Here is a 25,382-nt window from a genome sequence, read left to right as displayed (position 1 = left end):
TTGTTCCACTACTCGTGTGTGTGTGTGGGTACATAATGCATGCGTGTGCACAGTGTGCTCTCACAGTGTACTAACGGTGTGGACTGGTATACATCTCCAGGCAGGCCTCGAGGCCAGCATACCACGACTTCGGCATGGCAGCAGTGTTATCTGTGTGTCAGTGGGTGTCAACTAGCGTCAGCGTTATAGGTGTCAGTTAGCTAGAGGGCTAATGTAATGCACCGTTAGCCGTTAAAGGATCGCTACTGTTTGGCGTCGCACAGAGATTTTTCAACCAACCTTATCTTTGTTCGGCCAAACATGTATCTTCTTAAATGCCCATGTCCAGTTGCAGGTAGTTGGTTTGAACTTGAGAAAAGGCTGTGTTATTCAAAATAAATACATGTTTTGCTCCGCGAAGTAATCCAACAATGTGTACGCCGACATCTTATCTATTTCAAAAGACACATGTTTAGCCGAATCAAGAATGAAGATAGTGTCACCAAGTTAAGGTAGGTCGAAAATGCTCTATGCTACACCAAACAGTACCCCTCCTGTCACGTCTAATGGAGCATCACATTAGCCCGCTTCGATCTGCTAGCTACAGGTAACTGCCAAAATAAAGGAAACACTTGAATAAATGAGGGTAACAAAGTTTATTGAAATCAGGTGCTTCCACACAGGTGTGGTTCCTGAGTTAATTAAGCAATTAACATGCCATCATTAGGGTGTCAAAAAATGTTTAAAAAATGTGTGTTAAAAAAATGCTTGGCAAGCCATTATTTTGGCTATGATGGCTATGATGGCCATGCCCCCGTAGGATGACAACTCCCCCATCCAGAACAATTCGATGAGCATAAAAACCATGTAAACCATATCCTATATCCATGGCCATCTCAGTCACCAGATCTCAACCCTGTTGAACACTTATGGGGAAACTTGGAGTGGCGCCTGAGACAGCGTTTTCTACCACCATCAACAAAACACCAAATGCTGGAATTTCCAATGGAAGAATGGTGTGAGTGTAGAATCTATGTGTGAGCAGCTCTTCAATGCCAGCCAGGTGTGACTCATATAGCAGGTCACCCTGTTAGCTAAGCTCTCTGTCCCTGTGACATCCCTTTCCTCTCACATCAGCTCTGGAGAGAACATATCGTACCAACACAACAACAGCTGCCTGGAGGGAGAATAGGCTAGAGAACGCATTATAGGGCATTTATGCAGTAGGTGCTACTCATACAGCCAGACTAAGGTAGGGAAGAATCCTACCAAAAAAAACGACCATTTAATTCAAAGTGTCACTGTCTCCCACTGACATTGACGCATGACTAAAGGAAATGTTGATTTAAGTGGAAGTTAGGATTCACTCCATTTTAGAGCAATACTTTTGGTGCACTATATGTGAAGAATAGGGTGCCATATGGGACTGGCCCAATTCCCTCTTCAGTGACTCATCAAATCCTCATTCAACGACATGGACACTCAACTCCTAATATCTGATCTGAGTTTATCTTCACAACGGTCTGTGTTATCTACTTTAATAGGATATAGAGCAGTTTAAGCTGTAGATTAAGCTGTAGATTACAGCAGAAGGAGCCCCGGGTGAACGTGGGCAGAGAGAGCAGAGCACTGACAGGACGGTGTGTCCATACAGAGAGTGATATCCGATGAGAGACAGGGAGAAGGGAAACAGAGGAGAGAAAGATAGGGGAGGAGGGAGAGAGAAAGAGAGAAGGGAAACAGAGGAGAGTAAGAGAGGGGAGGAGGGAGAGAGGAGAAAGAGAGAGAAAGTGAGGGGAGGAGGGAGAGAGGAGGAAGAGAGAGAAAGAGAGAAGGGAAACGGAGGAGAGAAAGAGAGGGGAGGAGGGAGAGAGGAGAAAGAGAGAGAAAGAGAAGGGAAACGGAGGAGAGAAAGAGAGGGGAGGAGGGAGAGAGGAGGAAGAGAGAGAAAGATAAAGGGAATAGGGGAGAGACGGGGAGAATGAAAAAGACGAGAGGTCAAATGACAGTCAAAGAGGGAGAAAAAGAGAAAAAACAGAGTGAGAAAGGAAAAAGAGAGCAATAGAGAGAGGCAGTCCTCAGAGCACTAAGCCCTCCCTTATAAAAGCAGCACGTCTGGAGATAGCAGACGTCTGGAGATAGCAGTCTCCATTACACTCTGCTGAGAGCAGGAGGATCCACCCAGCAGACGTATTTAACCTTTATTTAACTGGGCAAGTCAGTTACAATGTTATATGTAAGAAGTCTACAATGGCTGCCTACCCCGTCCAAACCCTAAGCCGGACGATGCTGGGCCAATTAGGCGCTGCCCTATGGGACTCCCAATCACAGCCAGTTGTGATACAGCCTAGAATCGAACCAGGGTCTGTAGTGACGAGCCAGCAGATGTTTGTTGTACAGCCACACATACACACACACGCACACACACACATACACACACACACACACTCTCCCACTCTCTCCCTCTTTCTCGGTCTTTCTCCCTCCCTCTCCCTCTTTCTCTCCTCTTGATCGCTCCTCCATCCCTCCATCTCTCCCTCGCTGGGCAGGTATGATAGGTGGAAAAGGTAAATATGTGCTTTAGTGGGGCTGACCCGCTGTGAATAGGGCAATTAGCTCCACTCTGCTAGCCACTACTGCTTTCCTTCCTATGGTATAAAGCTGTCTTTAGAGAAGTCAATACGCTAGGCTTTGTGTCATTACATCCACCACTTAAACCACAGGTTTGGGGAGTAACGGATTACATGTAATCCATTACATGTAAGAGATTACTTTCTCTCTTTTTTTTGTAATCCGTTACATTACGAGCAAAAATATTGTCATGAGATTACAGATACTTAAAAAAAAACTAGAGGTGTGACTTCGAGGATTACTTTTAAATTCAGAAAGGATGTTTGTGGAAAACAATCTTAATTAAAACACTTCTCTGTTTTCTCAATGACAATCAAACCAGCATTGAAAAAAGGCACAAGTTTAAATTTGTTCAACCAGAGTGAGTCTAAACACAAGTCAGAGACCACTACGATGACACACCAAATGTGTTTGATGGATCGTGGGAAAAGAGCAGAAATAGGCTTTTGAAGGCTACAGTCCAAGATATGTCTTCCAATGGTGCGGCTGCTGTCGGCATCCAAGCTGATCCAACTTGAATAAGCACTTGGAGGTAAGGACAGCAGTGGTGTAGTCTACAGCGATACGGATATCACTGATTATTGATATCTACCTCGCTCATTGATGTGAATCACACTGCTGCTCTCATATATATCCATTGATCCTTGAAGAATAGAACTTGTAAATGCCTCATGAGTTTAGTTCAACTGTCACACTCCATGAGAACCCAACATATAAGCTTGTTTTACTCCAATGTCTGTAAACATTGTAAATATTAACAAACCCTGTATAACCTCATAACATGGTTAAAACAATACTTTTGATATCATGGATGGTCAGTCCTTGCATCCATAGCTCTGCCTATTAATCTGAGAGTGGTTACATTTCTCCAGGTCCATCCCTCAGCTTTTTATCCAAAACAGAGGCGGGGCAAGTATTTTGTTATTGTTTCATCTGTGGATTTGCCCTTTGAACAGCTGCATATTTTAATGATATCAACGTGTCACCAACAAAGAGGTAAACAATAGTACTATAAATATGGCATTCATTTTTCACATGTAAATATCACTTTTCAGTAGCGCTCAAAGCATGCGAGCCCAATCAGTCCTCCATAACAACAAAATCATAAACAACAGCGTAGGGCTGGCTAATAAGTCCAGAGTTATGGGGTTATGCTCAGGTAAAACAATTAGGCTAATCTATACTTCCATATTTCTATGTCCTATTCTTGAAGATCAGGGGGTATAACATTTATTGGAATGACTGGAATACTGATAGACTCTGGTATTTAATGTAAAGATATAATTTAATAGTATTATTATGTGTAGTAGAAAGCGATGGGTGAGAAGACGCCTACATAACCAACCCATAAAGTAAAAATTAACATCCCATATATGGCCAGCTATGTAAATTTTAACATTGATTTATACTGCAATAGATGTCGTTCAATTAGAAACATACATTTTTGTCATCTTCTAATGCCTCTTAAGGAGAAAGTAATCTAAAAGTAACGGAATGTAATCAGATTACATTTCCGAGTTTGGGTAATCCAAAAGTTACATTACTGATTACAATTTTGGACAGGTAATTAGTAACTAATGCAGGTATTCCCAAACTGGGATACACGTACCCCCCACGCGCAATACATTCTTTACTGAGTAGACTCGTTTCACTGCCAAAAATATGATTAAACCATCTAGTGTTCAGCGAAATAACAACACAATGTCAAATACAGGTAGCTTAGTCAAATAATGAACATCCAATCACATTAACTGTTACTCTCTAGCGGGAATTTAAGTTTACACCACCTTTTACAGCAATTACATCTCCAAGTCTCTTGGGGTATGTCTCTATAAGTTTGGCACATCTAGCCATTGGGATTTTTGCCCATTCTTCAAGGCAAACAGCTAGAGCTCCTTCAAGTTGGATGGGTTCCACTGGTGTACAGCAATCTTTAAGTCATACCACAGATTCTCAATTGGATTGAGGTCTGAGCTTTGACTAGGCCATTCCAATAAATTTAAATGTTTCCCCTTAAACCGCTCAAGTGTTGCTTTAGCAGTATGCTTAGGGTTATTGTCCTGCTCTTGAAGACTGAAACAGGTTCCCTCAAGAATTTCCCTGTATTTAGCGCCATCAATCATTCCTTCCATTCTGACCAGTTTCCCAGTCCCTGCCCGATGAAAACATCCCCACAGCATGATGCTGCCACCACCATGCTTCACTGTGGAGATTATGTTCTCGGGGTGATGAGAGGTGTTGGGTTTGTGCCAGACATAGCGCATTCCTTAATGGCCAAAAAGCTCAATATTAGTCCCATCTGACCAAAGTACACTTTAATTCTAGTAAAAATTCCAGTTTTTACTTTTAATACATTTACCAACGTCTTAGTTTTTTCCTCACTCAACTTTTTTCATTTAACTTTTTCACCCAGGACACTTTATCTGGAAATAGTTCTACAGGACCTCCACCAGCCAAATCTAAATAGTAACATTAACATCATGCCGTCTAATTGCAGTCGCTGTACTCATATACAGGAGAACTAAACTAACTAAGCCTTATGGTGAGGATAGCAGTGTTGCAAGTACAGCTTCAGATGCAATCGTTAGGCAATTTAAGTGTAGGAAAGGATGCAACGGCGTCTGTGCCACCAGTAAGAACAGATAGTAGTATAAATCCCCCCCCCCCCAGCACAGTCCCCACAGACAGATAGTAGTATAAATCCCCCCCCCCCCAGCACAGTCCCCACAGACAGAAAGTAGTATAAACCCCCCCGCACAGTCCCCACAGACAGATAGTAGTATAAATCCCCCCCCCCCGCACAGTCCCCACAGACAGATAGTAGTATAAATCCCCCCCCGCACAGTCCCCACAGACAGATAGTAGTATAAATCCCCCCCCCCCGCACAGTCCCCACAGACAGATAGTAGTATAAATCCCCCCCCCGCACAGTCCCCACAGGCAGATAGTAGTATAAATCCCCCCCCCCGCACAGTCCCCACAGACAGATAGTAGTATAAATCCCCCCCCCCCCGCACAGTCCCCACAGACAGATAGTAGTATAAATCCCCCCCCCCGCACAGTCCCCACAGACAGATAGTAGTATAAATCCCCCCCCGCACAGTCCCCACAGACAGACAATTTCTCAAGGCTTCTGGAAAGAAATACTGTCGGCATACTCAACTGGTGTCGCTCATTCAGCGGACAGAAACCGGGTTTTCTCCGTTAAGCAACGAGTCGGTCAGAGGCCAAATCTTCTCAGGTGTCTCATCCACCTGTCACGGGGTCTGAGCCGCCAAAGTCTCCCACCATTAGCTGTCTCAGTTTTCAGTATCAATGCTGCAATAGCGTATGTGCCGGGGGGCTATGGTCAGTCTGTTATATCTGGTGTAATTCTTCTGTCTTATCTGGTGTCCTGTGCGAATTTAAGTATGCTCCCTCTAATTCTCTCTCTCTCTCTCTCTCTCTCACACTTTTTTTGCTGACTACATGATTCCATGTGTGCCATTTCATAGTTTTGATGTCTTCACTGTTATTCTACAAAGTAGAAAAACTCTTGAATGAGTAGGCGTGTCCAAACTTTTGACTGGTACTGTACTTGCAAAAAGATATTGAAACAAACAATTCTAAAACTCAATCTGCAATCAAGCATGCTGGGGAAATATGATAATAATAGGCGTGGCTTTGGTTTAACAGTAGTTATTAACACTAACACTGGTGTTCTTTTACACCAATAAGTGTTAATTTAACACTTAGAGACTACAAATGTTGCACTGAAAAACCAACCCTAGGTAACACTGGCCAATATTCTCTGCAACTACTATTGAGAGTTTTTCAGTGTGTGATGTCACTGAAACTCTTCACTTGTTACACTTGTCTATAGTGTGCACCCTTGGATAGAGTGTTAGGCTTCTCCATCACATGGCCATTACCACAAGGGGAGTAGGAGAAAGGGACTGCATTTCAAGCACTCAGTTAGCTATTGAACAACAGATTACTTTGCAGCGGTGGTGTAAAGTACTTAAGTAAACATACTTTAAAGTACTACTTAAGTCGTTTACTTTTTACTTCCATACAATTTCCCTGACACCCAAAATTACTTGTTACATTTTGACAGGGAAACGGTCCAATTCAAACATCAAGAGAACATCCCTGGTCAACCCTACTGCCTCTGATCTGGCGGACTCACTAGGCACACATTAGTTTGTAAATGATGTCTGAGTGTTGGGGTATCCGTCAATAAAAAAAGAAGACAATTGCTCCCATGAACACCATTCTTGTTTAGTGTTTTACGTATTGTAGACTCATCAACAGAGATCCTAGCATGTTCCAGAGATTTCTGTATGTCTTTAGCTAACACTAAGATTCTTCTTAACCTCATTGAGCATTCTGCGTTGTGCTCTTGCAGTCATCTTTGCAGAATGACCACTCCTAGGGAGAGTAGGAACAGTGCTGAATTTTCTCAATTTATAGACAATTTGTCTTACCATGGACTGATGAACATCAAGGCTTTTAGAGATACTTTTTGTAACCCTTTCCAGCTTGATGCAAGTCAACAATTCTTAATCGTAGGTCTTCTGAGATCTTTTGTTCGAGGCATGGTTCACATTAGGCAATGCTTTTGTGAATAGCAAAGTCAAATTTTGTGAGTTTTTTTATGGGGCAAGGCAGCTAACCAACATCTCCAATCTTGTCTCATTGATTGGACTTCAGGTTAGTTAACTGCTGACTCCAATTAGCTTTTGGAGAAGTCATTAGCCTAGGGGTTCACATACTTTTTCCAACCTGCACTGTGAATGTTTAAATAATGTATTCAATAAAGACAAGAAAAATTCAATAATTTGTGTGTTATTAGTTTAAGCACACTATGCTTGTCTATTGTTGTGACTTAGATGAAGATCAGATGAAATTTGTTGACCAATTTATGCAGAAATCCAGGTAATTCCAAAGGGTTCACATACTTTTTCTTTCCACTGTACTTAAGCTGTTACGTGTACTACTAGGGTACACTCTCACGTGTACTCATCATGACCAAAGCAATGGAGGGAGCCAAGAAATGTAAAAGCTCCAGACCATAGATTTACCAACGTGGACGGCTGTAGTTGGCTACAACAAACTAAAAACACAGAAAGAGGACATGTTACATCAATGAAATGTATTTGCTCCTTGACTGAACTAAGTAAACAATATGTCCGCTCTGACCCCACAGCGCTGTGTGGTTGGTGTGATGAAGTGTTAGAGAGAGAGTGGGGCAGAGAGAGAGAGAGAGAAGTATGTCAAATCAATCAAATCTAATTTTATTTGTCACATGCGCCGAATACGATCATCTGTAGACCATGAAATGCTTACTTACGAGCCCTTTCTCAACAATGCAGAGATAAAAAAGATGACAAACAATAAATAGTAATAAAATAAATAACAATAACAGGGCTATATACAAGGAGTACTGGCTCCGAGTCAATGTGCAAGGGTACGAGGTAACAACAAGACTATATACAAGGAGTACCGGCTCAGAGTCAATATGCAAGGGTACGAGGTAATAACAAGACTATATACAAGGAGTACAGGCCCCGAGTCAATGTGCAAGGGTACGAGGTAACAACAAGACTATATACAAGGAGTACCGGTTCAGAGTCAATGTGCAAGGGTACGAGGTAACAACAAGACTATATACAAGGAGTACTGGCTCTGAGTCAATGTGCAAGGGTACGAGGTAATAACAAGACTATATACAAGGAGTACAGGCCCCGAGTCAATGTGCAAGGGTATGAGGTAACAACAAGACTATATACAAGGAGTACCGGTTCAGAGTCAATGTGCAAGGGTACGAGGTAACAACAAGACTATATACAAGGAGTACAGGCCCCGAGTCAATGTGCAAGGGTACGAGGTAATAACAAGACTATATACAAGGAGTACCGGCTCAGAGTCAATGTGCAAGGGTACGAGGTAACAACAAGACTATATACAAGGAGTACCGGCTCAGAGTCAATGTGCAAGGGTACGAGGTAGTTGAGGTAATTTAACTAATATGCACATGTAGGTAGGAGTAAATGTGACTAGACAATCAGGATACTATAGATAATAAACAGAGTAGCAGCAGCGTATGTGAAGAGTGTGAAAGTGTTTCTGTGTGTGTGTGTGTGTGTGTGTGTGTGTGTGTGTGTGTGTGTGTGTGTGTGTGTGTGTGTGTGTGTGTGTGTGTGTGTGTGTGTGTGTGTGTGTTTGCGTGCGTGCGTGCGTGTGTATCTGCATTTGTGTTTATGCTTTAGCTCTCTTGGCGGCCGAACACACGCCTTAAATATTAACCTGAGAGAGAGTGCCTGTCCAGTCTCACCACTCCCAGCATGTGACGGGCTTTAAAAAAACATCTCTAATGCTCAATACTGCATTATTACATCACAGTTCAGGCACTGCAGGTTTGGGTTTGAAGCGAGGAATATCAGTGAAGACAGGCGCACTAAAGCGTGGGTCGTTGCCGGAACTAAGCATTCCGCCGAATTCCGAATTGCATTCCGTCGGGCTCCAATTACAAAACTCGTCCTTGACTCATACACTTAGCTGTGACAAGCGACCAACCAGATGACACGTGCTGTGCTCTCCCACCGCCCACCTCTCTCTTTCTCTCTGCGACTCTCTCTCACTTACACCCCCCAACTTATTCAGTCTCTCTCTCTCTCACACACACACACACACACACACACACACACACACACACACACACACACACACACACACACACACACACACACACACACACACACACACACACACACACACACACACACACACACACACACACACATATCATCTCTCCTGTCAGTCTTAAAGTCTAATTACAAGATGTGGGAGGGACAAGGACAGTGGATGGGTCACAGCAGGTAGTTAATTCAAGGCATCCATCTTCTCCTCAACTAGAAATGTATGTACACGTTAGAGGTCGACCGATTAATCGGAATGGCCAATTCATTATGGCCGATTTCACGTGTTCATAACAATCGGAACCCGTTTTTTTGGTACGCCGATTTTGCCATTTTTTTTTATTTGTATTGTTTTTTTACACCTTTATTTAATCTTTATTTAACAATTCAGTTAAGAACACATTCTTATTTTCAATGACGGCCTAGGAACGAGGCTTGTCAGCTCGGGGGATCCAATCTTGCAACCTTACAGTTAACTAGTCCAACGCTCTAACCACCTGCCTCACAAGGAGCCTGCCTGTTACACGAATGCAGTAAGCCAAGGTAAGTTGCTAGCTAGCATTAAACTTATCTTATAAAAAACAATCAATCAATGACTGTCGTTGCTCCAATGTGTACTTAACCATAAACATCAATGCCTTTCTTAAAATCAATACACAAGTGTATATCTGTAAACCTGCATATTTAGCTAAAATAAAATCCACGTTAGCAGGCAATATTGACCAGGTGAAATCCTATTGCACGCAGAGTCAAGGTAACAGTTTGGGCTGCCTGGCTCTTTGCGAACTAATTTGCCAGAATTTTACGTAATTATGACATAACATTGAAGGTTGTGCAATGTAACAGGAATATTTAGACTCATGGATGCCACCCATTAGATAAAATACGGAACAGAATAAACGTTTTGTTTTCGAGGTGATAGTTTCCGGATTTGACCTAAGGCTCGTATTTCTGTGTGTTTATTATAGTCAAGTCTGTGATTTGATATTTGATAGAGCAGTCTGACTGAGGGGTGGTAGGCAGCAGCAGGCTCGTAATAGTCAAAGGTATATGGTTTAGAGAGAAATAGTTGACGTGTTATAATTCCTGTAATAACTTGCGGCTGAACTTGAAAGAGGTTCCTTAGTTATTTTACCGTTCATGTCTTCCATAGAGAATGTCTTGATCTACTTCAAATAAGGTCTGTGTTTCGTGCAGGCTTAAACCACCTCTGCGTTTTGATACCCGTGTAAATCTCCCGTGTAAATAAGGTAACGTTTGTCAAAATATTTTCATAAATCCACTCTACAATTTTTTTTATCTTCGCTTATATTTAGCCAATATTAATCAGAGTTACCTTGTCCTATGGATATCTACACAGTTATAAAATTGGCACGGTGGTGTAAGCCTACACGAAACAGACCTTATTTTAAGTGAATCTAAAAATATCCTATGGAATAAATGAATGAAGGAACCGCTTTTCAGATGTTGCTAAAAGGTGTCATGGGAATTATGACTCGCACTTTGGTAGTCAATTCTTACCATGGCCATTATTAAAATAGGATTTCCTAGCAAAAGGTGGCGCTACAAAGTATTAACTTAAGGGGGCCGAATACTTTCGCAAGGCACTGTATATATAAATTCAGTATCATTGTATCATTGATTAATAGGTATCAGCTTTTCTTGTCCTCCAATAATCGGTATTGGTATCGGCGTTGAAAAATCATAGTCGGTCGACCTCTAGTCCACGTGACAATTCCAATTGGACTATTCCTGTATGAGACATTTGCTCCAAAACCGTTGAATACATATGATGCCACCGTGGAGTCAAAGGCAACATTCCACATCGTCATAATGAGAATCATAATGAGGATCCGGGTTACTTCCCGACGGTTAACAAGAACAAAGCTTACTGGCGAACCAACAATAATTATCCCTATAATAACATTAATTGTAACATAATCAATTGTCCATTAATTATAGTAGTCAACACATCTCCCTCAAGCCCAGTATCTTCAATCCAACAGTATTTCCTGCCGTTACAGCGAATGTTATTCCTCTGATTGATCTTTGTCTAATGGACTCACTGGGTCTGCTCTTACTCCTTAGAAGAAAATATGCAAGGAAAGCCATCAACATTCAGTACAGGGTGAAAACAAGTCCAATCCCCAAATTAAAACTCACACAACAACAAGTCACGGAGTTTCTCTCAAATCCGCTTAGCATCTTCAATTCACCATCGTTTAATACTAGCCTTCTAAAGCGACATGATCTAATTATGAGCGGCGATATTTTGCTCAGTTGACTCAGTCTCTACCACAGGCTGTGGACACATGTCCCCAGAGGACTCTGTGTGAGACAGAGGGACGCGATAGCACAACAAGTCTCGGCACGGCCCATGTCCGTTACAGTGACTCCCCGTCCATTACTCTCGCAGGTCTGACAGTGATGATGTGCAGGTTCAGTTCTGCAGTCTTCGTACGGTTTGGATCTGTTCGGTTCTGGTCTGGTCACAGCCAGATAGTGTAGCAGCATTGTCTCTCTGCTGCTGTCAAAGGTGTATCACCACATGATCAGTGTGATAGAAGTGAGGATGGCACACATCTGTTTCTGTGAATCACACGACTCAGTACAAACACACGCACACACACACACAAGCGACCAAGTAGTCCCCCAGCCATGAGGCAGGCTGATGGGCCTGATGGGTCTGGCACTGCCACCAGACATGCACTCACACACACACGCATACACACGCAAGGGGCCTGTCGCCAACGAAGGCAGGTAGGACTAAAACTCACTCACACTATCCCCATGAAATCCCCTCTCACATACTCACCCGATCACCTCACACATCACCATGCACCTTCCACACACTCTCGCAGACCTCCCCAGAGCCCGAAAACTAAGGCAAGCGAGTCCGATAAGTGCTAGGTCACTAAATCTTCCCGTACAGTACAGTATCTTACAGGTATGAGGGGCCAGCAGGCAGTGTGATGTACCGTGTTGTTACTGATCTGCCATGTCCTAAGATTTGACACACACACACACACACACACACACACACACACACACACACACACTTGACTCCTCCTGTAATTTCCCAGAATTATTCCTCTGAAAAGTCCCAGTCATGCAGACAGCCTCTGTAATGCGCTTGACATTTCCAATATGTCTTGTCTGCAGACTGAGTGAGAAGAACAATAACAACCGTTCTAGGGGAACATTCGGGAAAGGTTCACATTTTGATGTTTATTTTTGTCTGTTGTCATAGTCATTCAGTGAAGGCAATGTAAAATGAGTGCTCCCCGTCGCTGCTTTAAAAGAGTTGGGGTTTCGTTCTCCCAAGACGAATGCGTGTCGTTTATGCGTTTGTACGTTTTTTCTTTTTCCGAGTGTGTGTGTGTGTGTGTGTGGGGGGGGGGGGGGTCTCCCATGGTGGAGTCTGCTGCATCTCTGTGTTTGATGGTGGGATCTGACACCGTCTCCTTCTACTGAAGTTTGCCAAGACTGTTCCAAATCCCATCAGGATTGTTCAACTACAGTCCACAAAATATTCCGTTTGGAAAATGAATGCCGCTTTTTTTCAATGTGTTTCCGTACACGTGACCAAACAAAATACTGTTTGAAAATGGCTGACATCATGATATCTACGTCAAACAAAACTAGGCCGATATGGCCAAGCCCAGTGTGTGTTTGTGCCTGCTTGGTTGTGTCTGGATACCTTAACTACAATACAACTAGAGGAACCCAACAACAGTGTAACGGCTTTCTTCTACCTCCTTCTCTGACGAAGAGGTGGAATAAGGATCGGACCAAAATGCAACGTGGTTCGTTCGATACATCTTTAATTATGACAAAACACGAACAATACAAAAACAACAAACGTCGAAAACCGAAACAGCCCTGACTGGTGCAACAAACACAGAGACAGGAACAATCACCCACAAACACACAGTGAAACCCAGGCTACCTAAATATGGTTCCCAATCAGAGACAACTATAATCACCTGACTCTGAGAACCGCCTCAGGCAGCCATAGACCAATCTGTACACCCCACACAACCCCAAGACGAAACACACTACAAATAAACCCATGTCACACCCTGGCCTGACTCAATAAATGAAGATAACATAATAAATATAGACCAGGGCGTGACAAACAGAGTTGTGATGTTAGCTGAATCATTCCAGTTCTGACCTAACCCCTGCTAAGCTTTCTGTGAAATCTCCCTAGAGCACTGGGCCTAAACTGCATCTCCTGACCGTGCCATTTGCTAGATACTTTAGTCTCTCCCTCTCTCTCTCTCTCATTACAAGTGTCAAATGATGTACAAATAGTTAAAGTACAAAAGGGAAAATAAAAAACATAAATATGGGATGTATTTACAATAGTGTGTTTGCTGTTGTGATGCACACTGGTATTTCACCCAATAGATATTGGAGATTATTAAATTGGGTTTGTAAATTGTATCTGCGTAATCTGAGGGAAATATGTGTCTCTAATATGGTCATACATTTCGCAGGAGGTTAGGGAGTGCAGCTCAGTTTCCACCTTATTTTGTGGGCAGTGTGCACATAGCCTGTCTTCTCTTGAGAACCAAGTCTGCCAACGGGAGCCTGTCTCAATAGCAAGGCTATGCTCACCGAGTCTGTACATAGTCACAGCTTTCCTTAAGTTTGGGTCAGTCACAGTTATCAGGTATGGTGTAGTCTGCTGCATCTCTGTGTTCGATGGTGGGATCTGACACCGTCTCCTTCTACTGAAGTTTGCCAAGAATGTTCCAAATCCCATCAGGATTGTTCAATTACAGTGCACAATATATTCCGTTTGGAAAATGAATGGCGCTTTTTTCAATGTGTTTCCGTGCATGTGATCAAACAATACAGAGAATTTCAAAATGCTGGTCAGTCGCTGTGTACTCTCTGTTAAGGGCAAAATAGCATTCTCGTTTGCACAGTTTTTTTGTTAATTCTATCCAATGTGTCAAGTAATAATCTTTATGTTTTCTCATGATTTGGTTCGGTCTAATTGTGTTGCTGTCCTGGGGCTCTGTGGGGTCTGTTTGTGTTTGTGAACAGAGCCCAAGAACCAGCTTGCTTAGGGGACTCTTCTCCAGGTTCATCTCTCTGTAGGTGATGGCTTTGTCATGGAAGGTTTAGGTGGTTGTAGAATTTAATGTCTCTTTTCTGGACTGATAATTAGTGGGTATCGGCCTAATTTTACTCTGCATGCATTATTTGGCGTTTCTTTTACGTTGTACACAGAGGATATTTTTGCAGAATTGTGCATGCAGAGTCTCAATTTGGTGTTTGTCCCATTTTGTGAATTCTTGGTTGGTGAGCGGACCCCAGACCTCACAACCATAAAGGGCAATGGGTTCTATAACTGATTCAAGTATTTTTATCCAGATCCTAATTGGTATGTCGGATTTTATGTTCCTGTTGATGGTATAGAAAGAAGGCCCTTCGTTCACAGCTTTGTGGAAGTTACCTGTGGCACTGATGTTTAGGCTGAGGTATGTAGTGTTTTGTGCGATCTAGGGCAACAGTGTCTAGATGGAATTTGTACTTGTGGTCCTGGCAATTGGATCTTTTTTGGAACATCATTATTTTGGTCTTACTGAGATTTACAGTCAGGGCCCAGGTCTGGCAGAATCTGTGCAGAAGATCTAGGTGCTGCTTTAGGCCATCCTTGGTTGGGGACAGAAGCACCATATCATCAGCAAACAGTAGATTTCAACTTCTAGTAGGGTGAGGCCAGGTGCTGCAGACTGTTCTAGTACCTTAGCCATTTCGTTGATATATGTTAAAGAGGGTGGGGCTTAAGCTGCATCCCTGTCTGACCCCACAGCCCTGTGGAAAGAAATGTGTGTGTCTTTGCCAATTTTAACTGTTTGTGTACATGGATTTTATAATGTTGTATGTTTTCCCTCAACACCACTTTCCATCAATTTGTATAGCAGACCCTCATGCCAAATTGAGTTAAACTTTTTTGAAATCAACAAAGCATCCGAAGACTTTGAATTTGTTTGGGTTTGTTTGTCAATTAGGGTGTGCAGGGTGAATACGTGGTCTGTCGTACGGTTATTTGGTAAAAAGCCAATTTGACATTAGCTCAGCACATTGTTTTAACTGAGGAAATGTTACGAGTCTGCTGTTAATGATAATGCAGAGGATTTTCCCAAGGTTGCTGTTGACGCATATCCCACGGTATTCCACTTTTGTGGATTGGGGTGCTCAGTCTCTCTCTCTCTCTCTCTCGGCCTCCTCTCTGTCCTTTTCTCTTCTCTCTCTTTCTCTGTCACTCTCACTCCATCTCTCTCAATTCAATTCAAGGGGCTTTATTGGCATGGGAAATATATGTTTACATTGCCAATGCAAGTGAAATGGATAAACAAAAGTGAAAAAAAGAAAAGTGAACAGTAAATAGTACACTCACACAGTCTCTCTCTCTCTCTCTCTGAATCACTCTGCTCTTTATCTCTACCACTCCTCCTCTGAAGGATTAGCCTTTCCTCCCTTCCTGAGTCCTTGTTCTCTCTACCGCTCTCTGAGATAGTCATTCTATCCCTCATTCTCTCTCTATCTCCCCTCCTCCCCTTTCTCCTTCCCTCCCTTCATCCATTTCAGAATTATCTATAGCTCTGATTCAGAGCTTCTTTCACTACTCCCTCTCATTATGTCTGTTTTTTTCTCCTTCCCTCCCTTCCTTTCCTCTACTCCGCTCTTTCCCTCTCTGTGCCTTCCTCCATCTCTACCCCCTACCCTGTGGAGTCACCTCAGTGGTGTGTGGTACAGAGTCCATTGGTCCAAGCAGATTAGGCCAGTTTAATGTTTGCATACCCAACGCGGTAATGACCTGGTCGCGCCACTGCGTCTATGCGGGCCCTGGCCGTTAAATCCTTCGGCTGGACGATGAGTAACGGCCACCAGCCTCCGTACTCACGCAGAGCCACCGATAATAACGTCCTGAGGGGGTTTCTGCCAGGGCTAGCCTTGTCTCACTGGGGCTATTAGAGCCTGGTCGGGGAAGGGCATCAAGAGACGTTGTGTTAGAATATCCTCCTCTCTTGCCTTCGGTCTGTGTCTGACCCTGACTACAGCCTCTCTCTCCCCCACCCTCTCTCCCTCTTCCCTCTCTATCCCAATGGTACTACATCATTACTGACAAAGCTTTACCTCCATCCGCCACTTTCCCCTCTCCGCCTCAGGCACCATGCAGTGAGCTTCATGTGAGCTGCGTTCAAAGCACTATCATTTACAATTATGTAGAATAGTGTTGCTGTTACAAAACATCAACTGCATTACACTCCAACATCCCCACGGATAGAAGTTCACCTGGAAGGTGAACACTGAAGATTTAAGGTTGATTCAATTTAGTCTAAGTGCTGTAGCCTCAACATCTAATTAAGTTCAAATCCTATGCTACACAAGTGTCTATGTTGTAGGGAAACAGGCTGAATTCAATCAGCGTGCACCGTAGGCCTACTGTTTATGTACATATTTATGATATTCAAGTGATTACCTGTCAAAACTGTTGATTTCAATTCCGGCCAATCCACTAACAGGAAGGGGTTGAGTCCCAAATGGCATCATTTCCCTTCATAGCGCACTACTATGGGCCCTGATCAAAAGTCGTACACTAGATATGGAACACGGTGCCGGGACACAACCAGGATGTTGATGTTACGAGTGTGGTTGGTAGGCAGCTCCTTTGATCTGGTCATAGATACTGTACATACAGAGTCATTATATAAAGAGACCACCTTCTGCCTTCATTGATTCTGGCCCCTGATACATACAGCCGTCTCCAGACCTTTCGCAAATGCCAGCCTTTTCTCTATATAGTGCACTACTTTTGACCAGGCCTTATAGTGCTGTATATAGGGAATAGGGTGCCATTTGGGAAGCATCCCAGGCCTCCCCAGCCACGACAATAAAGCAGTTTGACATTTACAATCAATACTGTAAGTCCTCTTTGAATCCCAATGAGTGTAAAGTGTATATAACATGGGCGCTAAACACACTCAAACACACACGCACACGGGTGCACATGCGCAGATGCAGTACACGCATGCACACACACACACACACACACACACACACACACACACACACGCGCACAGGCATGCACAGGCATGCACACAGACATGCACGTATACACACACACGCATGAGGAATATTGGATCAGGCAATGATCACTGAGAAAAGAGGTTGTGTTTGGAGCACATCAATACGGTCAATCTAAGCATCAGAATAGAAATACCCCTGAGGACATAGTGATCCGAGTCTGGCCTGGGTGCATGTTTGTATGTTTGTGTGTTTGTGTGTGTGTGTGTGTGTGTGTGTGTGTGTGTGTGTGTGTGTGTGTGTGTGTGTGTGTGTGTGTGTGTGTGTGTGTGTGTGTGTGTGTGTGTGTGTGTGGGTGTGTGTGTGTGTGTGTTTATTTCGCTCAGCCTGTATCAAAACGACAGACTTCGATTATCACCAACTGAATCAGTCTCCTCATTTTGACAAGCAGCATCTACATGTTCACTCCTTGCAAAATCAAAACCCAATTTGTTCTCATGCTCTCTTATATTTCCCGACATTTCTACGTGTTAAAACCCACAAATCAGTTCCCTCATTTGATTCAAATGTTGACCAGCCTTCCGCTGTCATCACATCCCACAGTGACATGGAATTGATGATCAGATTCACAGCTCTGTTTAGCTCTTATTCTTCCCAGGGCCACATCCACACATTCACACACCAAATCACTAATGCAGCGCGCGCGTGTGTGTGCAGAGATGGACAGTATTTCTGTTACATGTATTTGAAATATGTATTTTGACCTCTTCTAACTATTCAGTCATTTTGTGTTACACTGGGCTGAACTACACTCCCAATGTATTTTGTAACATGATACCTTCCGGGGCTGTAATTTGTATTTTCAAAATACTTTTCTATACAATTTTTTTTTATAGCAGTTTGCCATTTTATGGCCCCCTTTCACCTTGCATTGGTATCAGAAGTCTGACGGCACTATGGTGGGATAAGAGCATCTGCTAAATTAACTAAATATAAATGTAATCTAAAAATGAACAATTGCAAAGCATGCTGAGTATTATTCTAATGAGCTCCACCCCAAAATAAAGCCAATAATTAATACCCAGTGTGCTTTGCAATTCATACGTTCATTTTCACATTTACATTTGGTAATTTTGCAGACACTCATCCCGTGTGATTTACTATTTACAGTCAGTGCATTCAACTAAGGTAGATAGCAAGTAAAATGTTTCTGGAACCGTTACTGAGAATGCTTGTTGCTGTTTGTGCTGGCTGTGTGTGTTTTTACCAGTAACACCATTACTGAGAATGCTTGTTGATGTTCGTGCTGGCTGTGTGTTTTTTTACCAGTAACATCAGTGCAAACATAGTTTGCCAACTAGAGTCATTGTGGAGCTGAACGCTCACCTCGACACAATTGTTTATAGGCTAATTGGGGCATCGTACAAGTGTGTGTCAGGCGCATGGCAACAGAGTAAAGTAAATGGGTGATGGTGTGACTCGGTGATGAGCTTTAATGAGGACCTTCTTCTCCTCTCCTGTGGGTATTTATTGTTGTACAGTGTCCCAGCTATGTTCCCTCGGTCTCTAAGATTGTGGGGGTGTTGCATTTGAAATGTACCCTCTGCCAAACAGCAGTGGAACATTCACTGAAATTCCACTGTGCCGAAAACCTTTTCAAATGACCTGGAAGTACCATTCTCCAAGTGCAGCTCGCTCAAACCTGACCTCCAGCACACAGCAGGTCAGAGGTTATGCAGAGGAACTACCTTTTGTTTTCTGAAGCTTCCCAGAGCCCTGCTCGGCTATGTATACCTTGCCAGTCTACCGCCTAGAGCCGAGGCAAGAGGTAAGGCAATATGTTCTGAAGTTCAGGCCTGACCCACCCACACTGACACAAATAGTAGAGAGAGAGAGAGGGAGTCCTGTATATGATTCTCTTATTAAAGATTGCAAAGACTTGGCTCTCGTCCCTCAGATAGAAAATCCAGTCTTATTCACATGGGAAGGTGAGGGCTTTAGACTTAAGCTATTACGACAGCTCCATTCTGAATCACTAGCTGACTGATGGGAAAGAGACCATTCATCCAAAATCATCCATTCATTAGAAACACACAGGCTCCACTTTTTTGCGTGTTTGTGTGTTATAAAAGCTGTTCAACTCACCCTCTCCGCTGACTGTGCCGTCCCGAAGAAGATGGGGATGAACGCCAGCCAGATTATGCAGGTAGTGTACATGGTAAATCCAATTGGCTTGGCCTCGTTGAAGGTCTCCGGCACTCCCCTGGTTTTGATGGCGTAAACAGTGCATGTGACCATCAGTAGGATGGAGTAGCCCAAGGAGCAGATCAGGGACAGGTCGGAGATGTCGCACTTCAGCACGCCGCGAGCCGCCGCCGGGTCCTGGGTCCTCTGCTCGCCGTAGTCCACGAAGGTGTGTGGCGGGTCCACGGCGAACCATACAAACACCCCCAGGAGCTGCACCGAGATCAGGGAGAAGGTGATGACCAGCTGGGAGGCCGGGGAGATGAACCGGGGAGCGCTGACGGACTTCTTCCCCTGCTCGAAGATGCGGTGGATACGGTTGGTCTTGGTGAGGAGAGCCGCGTAGCTGAAGCACATCCCCAGACCCAGAAAGATCCTCCTGAAGGAACACACGCCCACGTCGGGCGCGGCGATCATCAGGAAGGTGATTGCATAACACAGGAAAATGCCCGTCAACAGCACGTAGCTCATCTCACGGCCGGAAGCCCTGACGATGGGCGTTTCGTTGTAGCGGACGAAGGTCACGATAACGAAGGTGGTGGCGATGATGCCTAGCATTGAGATAAAGACGGGAATGACGGCCCAGGGCGAGTGCCACTCCAGCTTGATGATGGGGATGTTCTGGCAGCCCGTTCGGTTGGCGTCAGGACGCTGTTCGTAGGGACACAGTTCACAGCTGAACTCGCTGGCCTGGAAGTGATAGCCCTCGCAGCGCTCGCAGTGCCAGCAGCACGGCACACCCTTCACAATCTTCTTCCTTTCACCCATCCGGCAGGGCACGCTGCACACAGACGCCGGGAGGGACGGGTCGCCTGCCTGCCACTGCATGGCCTCTACCTGGGGTCATAAGGTCACAGGAGAGAGGAGAGACCAATCAGAGGACAAACTCAATTATGGTTTTGGTTCTAGAAGGGTTGTGATTCTAGACTGTTTCTGGCTAACGAACGTTCTGACTGGAATAGTTCTGACTGTGTAACAGCTTTCTTCAAAGCCTACCATTGTTAAACTGTTTGTACCTGCATAAACATTTCCCAAAGGGCAACTCACAAAGTAATTAGCCAAAGAAGAACTTCTTATCATTTCCCTTGTGCTGCCTGCTAGGCATAAATCTCGAAGAAATTAAACTGGTTTAATCAGAGCTGGCACAAATTGGCCATCTGCATCAGTCTGATGCAGTTTGTGTGTATTAATAAACTGTTTATAACACAGCCCAGGGTGCTGGGAACAGAGCTCCTCTCTCTATCTCTGAACAGGCACACAAAGCACTGATCCAGCAGAACTAGAGGAAACTGGAAGGCTGGGGATTCTGCTGAGAGCAGAGGAAACCTGTCTGTATACGTCGTTTTAGATTTGTGTTTTATTTTCCCTTTAGTGCTATTATGTCTTCCTGTTCTCTTGTGGTAAAGTGATATTCGGCCATGCTTGCATTATGAACGCTCAAAAACACATTAAGGCTGGCCGTGAACTTTCTGGGGTATAATTGATCATTGTTACCTGATGAAAAAACACTTTAGGTCTCATTAAAGTTATCCCATAAAGCATTTTGAGCATGTTATGAAGGAAAAGCATGCCCAATGGCACAACTGATCCTAAGGGAAGAGATTTAACCACGAGAAGAAAGTAACTTCCGGCACTTCGGTGAATCCTTCTTCAATTCTTTGGATACCTTGAATTGAAAACATTGTTAAGGTGAAACAAAATGTTTATGGAATGGGGCTATTCTGGCTCTAGTTCTCAGCAGCCGGCCGAGAGAGAATAGTAGTCTGTTGCTGCCTCCCAGTCCAGCCAAGGTACATAGATCGAAGAACAAAGTGAACTCACAAGAGAAATTCAGCCCTGGAAGAAAAGAGAATTTCAATGTTCAGCATCTGAGCCTAACTTCCATTTTCCTCCCAGCCAATTCTGCAGTCTCCAAGTCTTCAGAGTCCAGACAATTTAGCTTCTACAGTCCGAACTGATCCGCTTATACCGTTGTGAATGATATGTGCAGGTAAGCAGTAAGTAAGGGGAGTCAGATAGGTCTTGAGCATTGTTAGGTGTAGGTGTACAACATGTGTGCTGCCTGACTGATCGCTGCACGTACGACCAGAGCAGATGGTGTGCGTCTGTCTGTCTGTCTGTCTGTCTGTCTGTCTGTCTGTCTGTCTGCCTGTCTGCCTGTCTGCCTGTGCCTGTCTGCGTGTGTGTGTCCCTCCCCCCATCCAGTGTTCAGGTGTTAACGATGTGCTCTCTGACTCCGACAGAAACTCATGTTAATGGAGAGGAGAGAGGACCTTCCTGCTCGCACACTTCCAAGCTCTATCCCTCCCTCCTCCCTTCCTGCTCTCTCTCTCTTCACCCTAACGAGCCGGGCTCAGGTCACATATATTAATGATGCAGAAAGTGTGCGTGTATGTGTGTTCGTGTGTATGTTCTTGTGTGTGTGTGTGTGTATGTATTCCAATCAGTAACAGCTGAATAACAAGTAGGTGCTCACTGAAAGTCAAGCACTGAGCATTAACTGTATGCGTGCAGGAACACAAACTTGTCACGCCTTGGTCTTAGTATTTTGTGTTTTAGTTAATTAGTTGGTCAGGCCAGGGTGTGACATGGGTTTATGTTATTGTGTTGTCGTATTGGGGTTTTTGTAGGCATTGGGATTGTGGTTGATTAGGGGTGTGTTTAGTTTAGGTTTGGCTGTCTGAAGTGGTTCTCAATCAGAGTCAGGTGATTCTTGTTGTCTCTGATGGGGAACCGTATTTAGGTAGCCTGGGTTTCACTGTGTATTTCGTGGGTGATTGTTCCTGTCTCTGTGTTAGTGTTCACCAGACAGGCTGTATAGGTTTTTTCACGTTCCGTTTGTTGTTTTTGTATTTATAAGTTATTTCATGTATCGTCATCTGTTTCATTAAAAACATGAGTAACCAACACGCTGCATTTCGGTCCGACTCTCTTTTGACAAACGAAGAACGCCGTTACAAAACTACTCAGAATTACTGTAAGAATGTAGGCCAAAAAAACACTGGGAAGGGATGGGACCCAAACATGACACTTAAACATGTTCTGGATGATAACAAATTAATAGAAATCTGAAATTTCAAGACTCAACCTTGAATGAATGCTGATATCTATAAAATGTGTGCGATTTCCGAGCTGTTTGTGTAATTATGCCAAGTCGTTGTTCATTGTCATGCCAAACATGTTGACATGAAGGCACAAACAGAGCCGGGACCAGGCTCTATACGAATACCTTTGAATATGACAACGCTAGATCACAAAAGATAGATATTGCTATTATGTTAGTCTCACATTTAGGTGTAGTTTGTTGGTCCAGGTGCCTATGACCTTGTACTCTCTGGTAGAGCGGTTGGTGCTCTGGTACTGGAAGATGTCGTACCGCCCGGGGGCGTCGCCGTTCTCATTGAACACCACTGGAGTACCGGCACTTCCTGGAAGACAGAGATGGTGTGAAAGGATTAACAAAAAGACACATTGTACACCACACTGTCATTCATCACACATACTAATTTACCATACTGTAAGATTGTACAACATCTTTGTAGTTCTGCATTTTTCACACCAATACATGATTTGGTCCAACACAATATGTTTGGACTAACTTATATATACAACTATGGTGTGTATATATACACCTATACACCTTATATATGCAACTATGGTGTGTATATACAGTGCCTTGCGAAAGTATTCGGCCCCCTTGAACTTTACGACCTTTTGCCACATTTCAGGCTTACAACATAAAGATATAAAACTGTATTTTTTTGTGAAGAATCAACAACAAGTGGGACACAATCATGAAGTGGAACGAGATTTATTGGATATTTCAAACTTTTTTAACAAATCAAAAACTGACAAATTGGGCGTGCAAAATTATTCAGCCCCCTTGAGTTAATACTTTGTTGAGGCCACCTTTTGCTGCAATTACAGCTGTAAGTCGCTTGGGGTATGTCTCTATCAGTTTTGCACATCGAGAGACTGAAATTTTTTCCCATTCCTCCTTGCAAATCAGCTCGAGCTCAGTGAGGTTGGATGGAGAGCATTTGTGAACAGCAGTTTTCAGTTCTTTCCACAGATTCTCGATTGGATTCAGGTCTGGACTTTGACTTGGCCATTCTAACACCTGGATATGTTTATTTTTGAACCATTCCATTGTAGATTTTGCTTTATGTTTTGGATCATTGTCTTGTTGGAAGACAAATCTCTGTCCCAGTCTCAGGTCTTTTGCAGACTCCATCAGGTTTTCTTCCAGAATGGTCCTGTATTTGGCTCCATCCATCTTCCCATCAATTTTAACCATCTTCCCTGTCCCTGCTGAAGAAAAGCAGGCCCAAACCATGATGCTGCCACCACCATGTTTGACAGTGGGGATGGTGTATTCAGGGTGATAAGCTGTGTTGCTTTTACGCCAAACATAAAGTTTTGCATTGTTGCCAAAAATTTCAATTTTGGTTTCATCTGACCAGAGCACCTTCTTCCACATGATTGGCGTGTCTCCCAGGTGGCTTGTGGCAAACTTTAAACAACACTTTTTATGGATATCTTTAAGAAATGGCTTTTCTTCTTGCCACTCTTCCATAAAGGCCAGATTTGTGCAATATACGACTGATTGTTGTCCTATGGACAGAGTCTCCCACCTCAGCTGTAGATCTCTGCAGTTCATCCAGAGTGATCCTGGGCCTCTTGGCTGCATTACTGATCAGTCTTCTCCTTGTATGAGCTGAAAGTTTAGAGGGACGGCCAGGTCTTGGTAGATTTGCAGTGGTCTGATACTCCTTCCATTTCAATATTATCGCTTGCACAGTGCTCCTTGGGATGTTTAAAGCTTGGAAAATCTTTTTGTATCCAAATCCGGCTTTAAACTTCTTCACAACTGTATCTCGGACCTGCCTGGTGTGTTCCTTGTTCTTCATGATGCTCTCTGCACTTTTAACGGACCTCTGAGACTATCACAGTGCAGGTGCATTTATACGGAGAACTGATTACACACAGGTGGATTGTATTTATCATCATTAGTCATTTAGGTCAACATTGGATCATTCAGAGATCCTCACTGAACTTCTGGAGAGAGTTTGCTGCACTAAAAGTAAAGGGGCTGAATAATTTTGCACGCCCAATTTTTCAGTTTTTGATTTGTTAAAAAAGTTTGAAATATACAATAAATGTCGTTCCACTTCATGATTGTGTCCCACTTGTTGTTGATTCTTCACAAAAAAATACAGTTTTATATCTTTATGTTTGAAGCCTGAAATGTGGCAAAAGGTCGCAAAGTTCAAGGGGGCTGAATACTTTCGCAAGGCACTGTATACACCTATAAACCTTATATATACAACTATGGTACAAGGTCTGTTTCTTACAAAGTGGGAATCTTTTTCAGAAGTTCATTCAGTAGCTTCGTGTATACCTGTCACCCTAACGAGCCGGGCTCAGCTGTCACACATATGAATTATGCAAAAAGTGTGTGTGTGTGTGTGTGTGTGTGTGTGTGTGTGTGTGTGTGTGTGTGTGTGTGTGTGTGTGTGTGTGTGTGTGTGTGTGTGTGTGTGTGTGTGTGTGTGTGTGTGTGTGAACAGCCTCAACCACCCCAGGCGCAAAGTATTTCACAGATGGGCTTTTCTCTCCACCGATTATGCTAAACTCACAGCCTCCTCATCCGTTCTCTCTCTCTTCCTCTCCCTCCCTCTCACTCTCTCTATCTCTGGTTCTCTCTCCTCTTATGAATCTTTGAAATCCAATATTTCAGCGCGGCAGCAGCGCGGGTGGAGAATCTGGCCCATCAAAGCAGTAATGTAATTACAAATA

At 43.6% G+C, this 25,382-nt stretch overlaps 1 protein-coding gene across 3 annotated transcripts in view; it reads right to left on the bottom strand.

Moving 5' to 3' along the window:
* LOC135514811 (metabotropic glutamate receptor 8-like) overlaps window positions 1-25,382 on the bottom strand; it is a 309,019-nt gene that overhangs the window by 11,433 nt on the left and 272,204 nt on the right. For all 3 annotated transcript variants that reach the window (XM_064938436.1, XM_064938435.1, XM_064938437.1), the window contains 2 exons: window positions 22,872-23,011; window positions 19,485-20,420 (listed from right to left, as the gene is read on the bottom strand). In XM_064938436.1, coding sequence (XP_064794508.1) covers window positions 19,485-20,420; window positions 22,872-23,011 — 1,076 coding nt within the window. The remainder of the gene's footprint in view (window positions 1-19,484; window positions 20,421-22,871; window positions 23,012-25,382) is intronic.

Source organism: Oncorhynchus masou, chromosome 26 (assembly GCF_036934945.1).
Source record: "Oncorhynchus masou masou isolate Uvic2021 chromosome 26, UVic_Omas_1.1, whole genome shotgun sequence".
In the NCBI taxonomy this organism is placed as follows: Eukaryota; Metazoa; Chordata; class Actinopteri; order Salmoniformes; family Salmonidae; genus Oncorhynchus; species Oncorhynchus masou.
This window is presented reverse-complemented; position numbering and strand designations above follow the sequence as displayed.